This window comes from Chlorocebus sabaeus, chromosome 19, assembly GCF_047675955.1.
Source record: "Chlorocebus sabaeus isolate Y175 chromosome 19, mChlSab1.0.hap1, whole genome shotgun sequence".
Lineage (NCBI taxonomy): Eukaryota > Metazoa > Chordata > Mammalia > Primates > Cercopithecidae > Chlorocebus > Chlorocebus sabaeus.
This window is the reverse complement of record NC_132922.1, coordinates 28,086,776-28,098,820: the sequence shown is the minus strand read 5'-3', so window position 1 is coordinate 28,098,820 and position 12,045 is coordinate 28,086,776. Positions and strand designations below refer to the sequence as shown.

The window sequence follows — 12,045 nt, the reverse complement described above, 5'->3', positions numbered from 1 at the left end:
CGAGTGGGTTACCAAAAACTCCTTCCACATCTCTACATGTGGTACACAGACAGCCTGCCAGACGTGTTGGTCAGGGAGATTGGGGGATGCTTTGAACTGAGCATGGAGGAGGCACGCAGCACGTGGTCTTGAGGTTGAGAATGTCAGCACCAGAGGCAACCACCAAAACCAGCAAGACCTGCATGGTGGCATCGACAACACTGCTGAGCCAGGTGGTGTCTGGGCTTGGGTCTCTGCTTCATAAAGTTTTCTTGCTCCCTTTTACCAAAGCGTGTGCTGGCTCCATCCATTTGATCAGAGCCTTTCCTGTGAGTTTTCACTTGACCCTCATTAGTAATTCTTGGCCTTGCTGTCACTTCCACTTTACAGATGTGGAACCGAAGTCCAGTGGTGGCTTGCCCAAGGTATCATGGCTAGTGAGCAGCGGCACATTCAGTACATGCTTTGCCATGCCCTCCGAGAAAGCAGTGAACCCGCGCCCCCGCCTACATGAGGACATAGCCTGGAGTGGTCACAGACTGGGTGGTGCTGGGCCGCCCCGCCCTGCATGAAGTTCTGACTCCTCTCACTGGTCCCACAGCTCAGGGGGCTGCTTCAGCAGTGCTCTGGGGCCCAGATGCTCACCCCTTGCCATTGGTGCATATCCCCCAACTCGACCTGTTGGGTTCTTTCCTTCTTGGACTGAGAAAGTCACTGCCCCAGGGCAGTTGCTCCTTTCTGTCTTTTTGGTCCCTGATGACAGATTTCTTCCCCACTCTGCTTAGCTTATTTCTAGATGATTTCCACCCTGACAACACCATAGACTGGCACGGTGGCTCACACCTATGATCCCAGCGACTCAGGAGGCTGAGATGGGAGAACTGCTTGAGTCCAGGAGCTCGAGACTGCAGTAAGCTGTGATTCTCACCACTGCACTCAGCCTGGACAACACAGCAAGACCCTGTCTTAAAAAATAATAATAGTAGGCCGGGCGTAGTAGCTCTAGCCTGTAATCCTAGCACTTTGGGAGGCCGAGGTGGGCGGATCATGAGGTCAGGAGATAGAGACCATCCTGGCTAACGCAGTGAAACCCCGTCTCTACTAAAAATAGAAAAAACTAGCCGGGCGTGGTGGCGGGCGCCTGTAGTCCCAGCTACTCGGGAGGCTGAGGCAGAAGAATGGCGTGAACCTGGGAGGCAGAGCTTGCGGTGAGCTGAGATCGTGCCACTGCACTCCAGCCTGGGCGACAGAGCGAGACTCCATCTCAAAAAAATATATATAATAATAATAATAATAATAAATAAAAAGAACAAGAGAGGGATGGACTTTCCCCTGGTTCTGTAAGGAAGCTCCAGAAGTGCATCTTCTCACTGAGCTGCTTTTCTCTGGGGCTGACGCGTTAGCTGCAGGCCCGGGACAGCTGCTTATGTATATGCTTTTGTGATTTCTGAAGGCCTTGGTGCTGGGCAGGCTTCTCGTCCTGAACGGAGAGGATGGGAGAGGAAGCCAGTGGGTAACATGTACCTGCTCCATGCAGCACACACAGGCTGCTGCCTTAGGTAGCTTCCTATCCCACGTCGAGCGTCAGCTTTGTACAGACTAGGAGGCCGAGATTCAGAGAGGTGAAGTACCTTGCTTGGGCCACGCAGCTCCAGGGTTTGAAGCCTTCCTGATTCTTCAGTGGACACACTTTGTCTCCCTCATCTGTCTTGTCTTTCTTGGTGTATCCCCTCTCTTGCTGCTTTGTGAGCGTGGGTTGGTACTAAGTTCAGGTAGGCTAAGTGCTGAACTTGAGAAAGGCTATTTCTTTCCATCATCCTTGAGGGCTATCTTCACCCAGCCAGTCCTTGATGCACTTCCTGGCCCCGAAAGAAAGCTGATCTGCCCACTCAGTGCCCCTGGTCCCTGTCTGGGGGAGGGGGCCTCCCACCCACACCTGGCTCTGACTTGGAGTACAGCCTTCACCTTTCAGTGCAGGGCTCCTCCTCTGTGAAGCCACTCCAGATCCTGGTCCCCCGACCCCTGCTCCCTGCTTCTGCCCTCACAGGAGCTGTAGACGTTTCTCATGGTGCATGTCCTGCAGAAGGTTGCATGTCTCTGCCTGTCAGGTCCAGGGTTTCCAGTCCCAAGCACGCCCCCTGGCCCAGAGCTGGTCTGAAGAGGAGGGGATTTGATTGGAGAGTTGTGTGTAGCTCCTTTCCAGAAACCTTCTGGTGCTCCTTCCCAGTGGTTGGGGCCCCAGGACGGGTGCCCTTCACTGCTCTGGAGACAAGCATAGCCTTGATTTCCTGGTTTCCCTGCCAGCCATGCAACAAGCCATGCAAATGTCATCTTTCATTTCTGATCTTTGGTTTGAAGACATGACTGTCGCTTCCTAGGACACCTCACTTCCCCTAGGGAGCATGGTGATCTTGAGGCCGGAGGCATGCTGTTTCTGACCAGCCAGTGGGGTGTGGGCATCAGCCTGCTCATCCCCCTCCCCCTGCACACCACCCACCCCTCGTTTGGTCCCAGATGCTGATCTTGAGTCTTTTGGGCCATGGGACCACCAGGAAGCCCTCAGGGAACTCTGGCAATTTGGGGTCTCTGTGGATTCCTATGGCACGGGTCTTCTCTGTGAATACCCGTTCATAGTGTAGGCAGAGGTTGGACAGAGGCCAGGCGCCCCCTTGCCCGGGGTGCTGTGGAAAGGATTCACATAGGCTGGCCTGTTGCAACAACCTGCAGCCCCAGGACCCTGCACAGAGGCCAGCCCCTTGCCCTCTGTATGCCATGAGGGCCAGGTTCTCGGGGTGTTCGCTGGCTGGGCCGCAGGACAATGTCCAGTCTGTTGCTAATGAAAATCTGCCCTTGCCCAGAGCAGAAGAGGGTCCTTTTTCCAGCAGCGGTGCTTACTGCACACTCCCAGCCCGGAGCAGCCTGCCCCTTGCAGCCAGGGTTTTGCACCCTGATCACCACTGGACTCCCCCAGATTAGGCAGACTAGGAGGAGGGACTAGAAGGGGCCTCCTTGCGCTCTGCCCTGTCCTGAAGCTCAGTTCCAGCTCCCGCCCTCAGCTCACCTGTGGGCCTGGCAGCAGTCAGCTGACAACAGTTTTATTCACCTCATTCCCTGTCAGCTTTTCCTGCTTGGTTGTCACAAGCCCATTTTGTTTTGTGGGTTCTTTGTTGGCTTTTATTTAGCCTCAGGTTTTGTGTTTGTACCTGCCTGGGTAGGATCATGGTAGGAGGTACTTCCTTCCATGTCACTGACTTCTTTTTCCGATTTCCCTTTACCTCCGGCTTCCTACCCGCCCCAGCCTCCTTGCCTGCCTCCATGGCCCTCCCTGCATTCACGTCCTTTCCCTTAACTGGCACGAGCACAGTTCTGAGTTATAAATAGCCCCAGGCTGGGCCCTGCCCTTTGCTCTCTCGTTTTCTCTCCGTGGACTTGGCTGGTTTCTGAGCCATCCCTGTCTGATGCCACCAGGACTCTAGAAGATTCTTAGGAGAAGTGCCCTCATCCTGAGTCTTGTCTCCACCCCACCCAGTCCATGCCCTGGGCCAGATGTTCCCTGAGCGGCCCTTCCCTTCAGAATAGGGAGGGAGAGCTAGACTCTGCCTTCCTGCCTGCGCTGTTTTTCCTCCTGGCTTTCCAAACCACGTGGACAGAACGAGACACAGTGCTCCCACCTACGCGGGCACAAGCATCTCACACTGGGTGGGGCCTTCACACTGGGTGGGGCCTTCATGGGCTCTGTAGCCGTAGCTGCCTCCCTGGGCCCTGCAGGCCCTTTCGTACTCATAGTAGCAAGGTTGTCCTCAGAACATGAGCAGGGCTGGCAGGCTGGGTGGGTGGGTGGCCCTGCCCAAGGGGCCCACCATTCCCTTAACCTCTTCTCTCATGGAGCAGGGAGCGGCATCTGCACACGGTAGGAGGCACCTGCAGGGACAGCTGGGGGCTGCTTTCCCCAAGACTCCACCATTCATGATGGGCAGAGAGGGAGTGTCATAGGCCACCCCACCCTATGTGTGTGTGCAACATGGGCAGCAGACTTGCTGAACTTGGGAAGCATTTCAGGGCACCAAGGCAGGCTCAATTGACAGTCCTGGGTTCCTTGGAGCCAATTGTCTCCAAGTGAGAGTATGGAGACCCTGAAGGAGCCCTCAGAGATTCATAAAAACACAGCCAATACTAGGATACAGCCAGGTCTTTGAGATCCACTCACTGATTTATTAAACGAATCTTAATTGAGCACCTGGGTGTTCCGGGCACTGTGCTAGGCAAGGAGGTTCCCAGCTCAGCACAGCCATGGCCTGGATCCTACCTGCGGAGCCACTGCCTACCCTGCCGCGGGGACAGGTGTGCATGGGACCTGCGTGTCCTTTTCCTTGGAGCTGCTGTACACCCAGATCTTGATGGCTGTCCCCCCCACACACACACGTACGTGTGTATAAATGCATGTATATACACACATATACACAGGCACCCGGGCATGCTGACAGCTCATGCATACATTCACACAAGTGTGCACACACTTAGGAGATTCCCAGGGCAAAATGGTGACCCAGGAAGGCTTTTTAGATGGTCCCAGTGGGCAAGTGAAGATGTGTGGTCCAAGCCCCAGGGACTCAAGTGGGGCACAGAGTGGGGCTCCCCCCCCCGGCAGTGGAGGCTCAGGGCCGGAGTGCATTTGCCTGAGACCATGGGGCAGGCCAGGCCCTGGGTGCTTTGTGTTGAACCTGCTGTCCATACCATGACATGCCTCCCTTCTAGTGGGCCCGGGAAATAGGACAGCAGGGTTGGAGTAGGCAGGGGCTGTGCTGGGACCCTGATTCCTAATTCTACGGATACCATCAGGCCTGAGCTGACCTCAGTCAGATCCTTCCCGAAACCCATCAGTTCTCACTGGAGGTGGTTCTGCTCCCAGGGCATGTGTGGCAGCGCCGGGAGACATTTGTGCCTGCCACACATCGGGGGAGAGGGTGTTACTCACATACGGTAGGTAGAGGCAAGGATGCTTCACAGAATCCTACAAGGCGCAGGATGCCACACAGCCCCTGACAGACTTCTCTAGGCCTAGATGTCAGCGGGGCCAATGAGGAGCCTGCCCATAGCCAGTGATTTTCCCTGAAAGTGGGAAAGTGAGTGATCAGGGACCACCACCCCACTTCCATACCTGTGAGCCCAGCAATCAGTGGAGAAGTGAGTGGGGTTGTCACAGACACCAGACCTGACCCCCCTCCCCTGCCCCGCGCGCACGCGCACACACACACACACACACACACGCATGCACTCACACACTTTCTCCTGACTGCAGGCAGGGCCAGTGGGCACAGGCGGGACAAAGGGAGCATGGCCTCAGCCCGGTGGAGCACTGAGATCTGCCATGGGCACGGCCAGCCTCCAACATTGCCAGTGGCCAGGGAGCAGACGGGAGTGACCAGGAAGTCAGGCGGCGGTTTCTGTGGCCTTTGGCGTTGTCATCTTTGGTGTCATGCCTTTGCTGGGACTGTTGTAACAAAGCACCACAGAATAGCAGGCTTAAAGAACAGGAGTTTACTTTCTCATAGCCCTGGAGGCCTGAAGTCCAAGATCAAGGGGTGGGCAGGGTTGATTTCTTCTCTGGCCCCTCTCGTGGCCTTGTCTTCTCTATGTGTCTTCACATGATGTTCCCTCCATTTGAGTCTGTGTCCTAATCTCTTCTTTTACCAGCACTCCGGTCCTGGTGGGGTGCCGTGGCTCATGCCTGTAATCCCAACACTCTGGGAGGCTGAGGTGGAAGGACTGCTTGAGCTCAGGAGTTTGAGACCAGCCTGGGCAACATGGCAAGACCTTGTTTACACACACAAAAAAAATTTTTTTTTTTTGAGATGGAGTTTCGCTCTTATTGCCCAGGCTGGAGTGCCATGGCATGGTCTCGGCTCACTGCAACCTCCCCCTCCCATGTTCAGGCAATGCTTCTGCCTCTGCCTCCCAAGTAGCGGGGATTATAGGTGCCTGCCGCCACACACGGCTAATTTTTGTATTTTTAGTAGAGACAGGGTTTCACCATGTTGGCCAGGCTGGTGATCTCAAACTCCTGACCTCAGGTGATCCGCCCACCTCGGCCTTCCAAACTGCTGGGATTATAGGCGTGAGACATTGCGCCTGGACCCCACAAAAATGTTTAAGTTAGCAGAGCAAGGTGGTGGGTGCATGAGGTCCCAGCTACTTGGGAGGCTCAGGTGGGAGGTTTGCTTGAGCCTGGGCTCTCAAGGCTACAGTAAGCTGTGACTGTGCCACAGCACTCCAGCCTGAGTTACAACGAGATGTCGTCTCAAAAATAAAAGAACGGGACACATGGAATCTTTTGGCTTCAGTTTAGCTTAATCACCTCTTTAAAGGCCCTGCCTTCAGATCCAGTAACGCTCTAAGGTACTGGGGGTTAGAGCTTCAACATGATTCTGAGTGGGGAGGGGAGACATTATCATAACTAGGGTTAGAAGGTGACTTCCCATGGTCTCTGTCCCCTACTTCAACATCCAACAATGTGTCAGCTTCATCATTTGGAGACAAAAACAGTAGAGCTTCCCTGAACTTTCAGCAGGGATGCTAATGGAAAGGGGGACTTTGTCAAAGCCCTCGTGTAAGAGGGTCCCTGCCAGTGATGTCGGGGTCTGAAAAGTAGGGTCAGGGGACACAGGCCTTGAGCCCCAGGGACAGGGTTCTTCTGGAGCAGGTGGTAGCAGTCCCTGTGGCTGGGAGGGAGGGCATCTGGAGAAGGCGGTGCTACCTGGAGGGTGTCAGTTGAAGGGTCACGTGGCAGCAGCAGTCAGAGAATCCAGGTGAGGAGGGCCCCAGGTGAGCAGTGGGGAGTGGAGCTTGGCTGCAGCAGGAGCCAGGTGGCCATGCTGTGGGTTCCGACGCCCCCTCAGCTCAGAGCTGCCTCCTCCTTCCTGGACTGTGTGAGGCAGCTGCTCTTGGGTTGCAGGCAGAAGGTGTGGAGCGAGGCCTGGCCCGGCCTGCTCCACACCAAATTCTGTATCGCGGTCTGGCAAGACTAAGGGTGGCCCTGGGCGTTGCCAGATGACCCCCTGGGATTCTCAGCGACCACGAGCATGTGGCTTAGTATGTGCGGAGGGTCCCCTGCCTCTCATTCCGTGTGGAACCTTCGTGGGGGCAGGGGTTTGTCCAGAGGTCAACAAGCTGGCCCTCCTCTCTCAGAGGGCCCTGATGCAAGCATCCCCCTACCGCCCTTCCAGGCTGACTTCTGTCTGTTTCTCCTGCAGAGTGAGCTGGACTTGGAAAAGGGCTTGGAGATGAGAAAATGGGTCCTGTCTGGAATCCTGGCTAGTGAGGAGACTTACCTGAGCCACCTGGAGGCACTGCTGCTGGTGAGGAGGGTTTTTAGGGAGCTGAGCAGGGCGGGATGGGGCAGGATGACAGGGTTGGGGAGCCTCTTTGCCCTTAAGTCCCAGGTCAGCTGTCAGAGCCTGGGTGCAGCTCGCCATCCCTGGAGTGGATACCAGTGGAAGACTGAGTTACCAAACCAAGCTGGTTTTAAAATTGTATTTGTTATGTGATTTAAAAATAAAAGGGCGTATGTCAGGTAACCATGACTGTCCACTGTCATACAATGCACCTGACAGATGGCAGCCCCTCTCACCTGTGCTACCTCACCTGTGTCCTCTTTCAGCCCATGAAGCCTTTGAAAGCCGCCGCCACCACCTCTCAGCCGGTACTGACGAGTCAGCAGATTGAGACCATCTTCTTCAAAGTGCCTGAGCTCTACGAGATCCACAAGGATTTCTATGATGGGCTCTTCCCCCGCGTGCAGCAGTGGAGCCACCAGCAGCGGGTGGGCGACCTCTTCCAGAAGCTGGTGAGTGACCCAGGGCCGGTGCTGGGACTACAGGCATGTACCACCACGTCCAGCTAATGTTTTGTGTTTTTAGTAGAGACAGGGTTTTGCTATGTTGGCCAGTCTGGTCTCGAACTCCCAGCCTCAAATGATCCACCCAACTTGGCCTCCCAAAGTACTGAGATTACAGGCGTGAGCCACCATGCCCAGCCTTTTTTGTTTGTTTGTTTGTTTTTTAATTTATATTTATTTAGATAGGTATTTTTAGAAAGAGCTGGGGACTCCCTGCGTTGTCCAGGCTGGAGTGCAGTGGCTCTTCACAGGCATGATTCCACTGCTCATCAGCACAGGAGTTTTGACCTCCTTCGTTTCCAATCTTGGCTGTTTCACTCCTTAGGCAAACTGGTGGTTCCCGATTCCTGGGAGGTCACCATATTGATGCCAAGCTTAGTATGTAGTGCACTGCAGCCCAGAACTCCTGACTGAAGCCATCCTCTGGCCTCAGCCTTCAGCATGGCTGGGACTACAGGTGCACGCCGCCACACCCTGTGTGCACACACTTTCCCTGAAGCAGGCTTCCTCCACTGGGAAACAAGTCCTCTAGGGGCAGGTGTGGCCGGAGACCAGGCCCCCTCTAAGTGTGAAGAGCATGTGATTCCTTACAAGCCCTGCCCCCAGCACTTCTGGACTGCTGCGACACCCAGCTCTGGCCTTGGGCCTCCCCTTGGCTGATGCTGGGGACTGAGTTTTCTGCTCTGAAGTGTGGCTTTCCTGTAGGGGGACCCCTCCCTCTGCCACCCTGTGCTGCAGATCCCCCCAAACTCCAAGCCAGAGCTAAGGCTTGAGGAACACACAAGGCACTTACTTTGTTCCAGTTCTGCTTCCTGGGGCTCTTTCCGCCATGGCCAGAGAGCAGGAGGCTGTATTTTGATATATACTGCCCCCTCCATCTTTGAAGCCCCCCCCCCCCCGTTTCTCCCTGTGTGTGTAAGCAGTTTTAAACCTAGTGGAGGGTGGTGGCTCAGGCTGGGCTCCGCGTCAGGAACCCCCCCGCCTCCCCCAATGGTGGCCTGGGCAAGGGCGGGGGACGTAGAGGCAAGGAAGCTGCAGGAAGGGAGGGTGGTGAGGGGGAAGTGAAGGAAGGGGAAGAGAAAGGGAAAAGCGAGCAAGAAGGGCAAGGTGGAAGAGGAAGCGGGGCGGAAGGGAAGCCCGGGCCGCAGATGGCGAAGAAGACAGTGGGGCTGGGGATTGAGGCGGGAGCGAGGGCATGCCCAAGAGAGGAAACAGGGAGGCGGAAGCATGGAGGAAGGGGCAAGAGGCATCATCAAAAGAGATGAGGGGAGCTCAGGGGCCGGGAAGGAGGCATACGGAAGAGTATGGGAAGAAGGAGGAATGGAGAGTCAGGGCTAGGCATTGGGAGGGTGCCAGGCTGAGAAGAGCACAAGGACGAGGGGGTCAGGCTTGGGCCTACATCTCCGGGACAGGGGCGGCCATGGTGGTGGCAGCCAGGGAGGAGGAGGCGGCAGTGGCGGCTTGGGAGTCGGCTGCCTGCCCGGCTGCAGGGTCCGCGCTCTGGCGCCTGCCGGAGGTGCTGCTGCTGCTCACCTGCTCTCACCTGGACATGCGGGCCCTTGGCTGCCTGGCCCAGGTGTGCCGCTGGCTACGGCCCTTCACCAGCTGCGACCTGCTCTGGGAGTCTTTGCTGGGCATGATAAGGATGTTTGCCACTTTGTGCTGGCCAGCTTGCATATTGTCAGTGCAGGAGGAGATGGGAAGATTGGCATTGGTAAGATTCACAGCACCTTCACTGTCAAGTACTCGGCTCATGGACAGGAGGTGAACTGTGTGGACTGCAAAGGGGGTATCACTGTGAGTGGCTCCAGGGACAGGATGGCCAGGGTGTGGCCTTTGGCCTCAGGCCGGCTGGGGCAGTGTTTACACACCATCCAGATTGAAGACTGAATCTGGTCCATTGCTGTCAGCCCATTACTCAGCTCTTTTGTGACAGGGACAGCTTGTTGCAGGCACTTCTCACCCCTGAGAGTCTGGGACCTCAACAGTGGGCAGCTGATGACATGCTTGGGCAGTGACTTTCTCCCAGGGGCTGGGGTGCTGGATGTCACGTATGAGTCCCCTTTCACACTGCTGTCTTGTGGCTATGACACCTACGTTCGCTACTGGAACTTCTGCACCAGTGTCCAGAAAGGTGTCATGGAGTGGGAGGAGCCCCACAGCAGCACCCTGTACTGTCTGCAGACAGATGGCAACCACTTGCTGGCCACAGGTTCCTCCTACTACAGTGTTGTACAGCTGTGAGACCGGTGCCAAAGGGCCTGCGGCTGCCTGCACACCTTCCCGCTGACATCAACCGCCCCCCAGCAGCCCTGTGTACTGCCTGCGTCTCACCACCAAGCATCTCTATGCTGCGCTGTCTTACGACCTCCACGTCCTGGATTTTCAAAACCCATGACTGTCAGGGCCACCCCTGCCTGTGGGCCAAGTTGACCAGCGAGTCAGGGACCTCTCTTAGCTGGAGGGTGCAGTGATAGCTCCTCCCCACTGCCCCGCTGTGCCCCTGGGCTTGTGACCCCAGTGCTCAGGCACCTTACACTAGAGGCTTCTGACTCCTGGGGCTTTGGGGCTTACCAGAGATGCAGTCCCTCCCAGGAACCTGTTGGAGAGGCAGGACCTGCTGCTTTAGAGGAGTGAGGCTGAACCCGGGTTTTGCGACCCTGTTTGGCCAGAGCAAGGATCTGGCCTGGAGAGGCCCATCCTACATCCCTTGTTAGAGCCACGATAGCCTACAGAGTGAGGTGAGATGCTCCCACCTTCCCAGATGGTTCCTTTCTGCCTCTTCCTGGAAAGAAGGATGAGGCTGCCAGTAGCCCGCTGGCACCAGCCAGACCTCACCCTTGATTAACCTCTCGGGGCCAGGGGTTCATTCCTGGGGCACCGTGGCCTGGTTTTGCTTTGAAACCAAGAAAGGGCAAAGGGAACCCAGCAGTTCTGAGTGAGTTCTGAGCCACCCCTAACTCAGGCTGGCTGTTGAGACATGCTACGATTTTCATTTTTGTAAAAATAAAGCTTGATTGTTCAATTGTTCACGGATTAAAAAAAAAAAGCAAAAACCTGGCGGACGTGACTTGGCCTGCCGCCCTCCTGAGAAACGGAGAATCGTGGTGTTGGGGAAAAAAACCCACACATCCAGAGCTCTTCCCCAAATAATATTCGGAAATCACTCAGAGACTTTTTTAAAATTTTAATATCTCAGGAACACTGGAATTTAACTTTGGAAAGTTTCCACTGGCTTCCCTGGGGGCCTTGAGGTACCTTCATGTGTCAGATGATGCAGCCGGAAGACTCGGGGGAGAGGCTGGGGTTGCAGTGGGAAGTTGTTCCCCAAAACCATGAGCTGAGTACTCATGTGTGTTCAACCTGGGCTGGGTGCTGGGGACTCCCCAAGGACAGATGGGCCCGGTGCCTGTCCTTGTCCCCATGACCAGCTCAGTAGGTTTGACCCAGCATTGCTCTGTCAGGCTTCCCGGTTAGACAAGTCTTAGAACCAGAGGACCTCGCAGTGCCCTGCCCAGCTCCGGTGCCTCTTCCAAGCCCAGAAACTCGTGATCCTCATCCATTGGTTCAGAAAGCCAGACTCAAATGCGGCTCCTGCCACCTCCTCCTGTGGGGCTGTGCGGGCTGACTTCCCTGCTCTGGGTTATGTTTCTGGCTGAAGTTTTCACAACTCAAGAGTTTTTATTTTTCTAATTATTTCAAACTTACAGGAGAGCTGTAAGAATGGGGCAAAGAGCTTTAGTGTAGCCTTCACCCAGATACACTGATTGTAACTTTTTGCCACATTTGCTTTATCTCTTTCTGTGCACACACAGACGCACATGCACATACACACACACACACAAGCACAAGATGTTTTGCCCCCTGAATACTTCATTGTATATTTGCTAAGAACAAGGATATTCTCTCCTATAACCCACAGTACAATTTGTCAAATTCAGGAAATTTCACATTCATAAGATACTATTATTTAATATGTAGTTTATATAAATTTCCCCCAAGTTAACAGTTGCATTCTTCACAGCTGTTTTCATTCTCTGATTCAGGCCCCGGTTTAAGATCATGTTATATACTTGGTTGTCACATCTCTGTAGTCTCCTTCAATCTGTACCAGTTCCTTAGACTTTGCTTGTCTTCCATGACCTTGACTTTTTTTTTTTTTTTCCTTGAGA

The 12,045-nt window shown here is 54.9% G+C and overlaps 1 protein-coding gene and 1 pseudogene across 3 annotated transcripts in view; both read left to right on the top strand.

Moving 5' to 3' along the window:
• Positions 1-12,045, top strand: part of BCR (BCR activator of RhoGEF and GTPase) — a 132,864-nt gene that overhangs the window by 73,350 nt on the left and 47,469 nt on the right. For 2 of the 3 annotated variants that reach the window (XM_073006956.1, XM_073006957.1), the window contains 2 exons: positions 7,230-7,334; positions 7,637-7,822. In XM_073006956.1, coding sequence (XP_072863057.1) covers positions 7,230-7,334; positions 7,637-7,822 — 291 coding nt within the window. Of the gene's footprint in view, positions 1-6,827; positions 7,069-7,229; positions 7,335-7,636; positions 7,823-12,045 lie in introns of those variants that run through there. The other variant, XM_073006958.1, reaches the window with a different exon arrangement.
• LOC119622530 (F-box/WD repeat-containing protein 4 pseudogene) lies at positions 9,294-10,902 on the top strand (annotated as a pseudogene).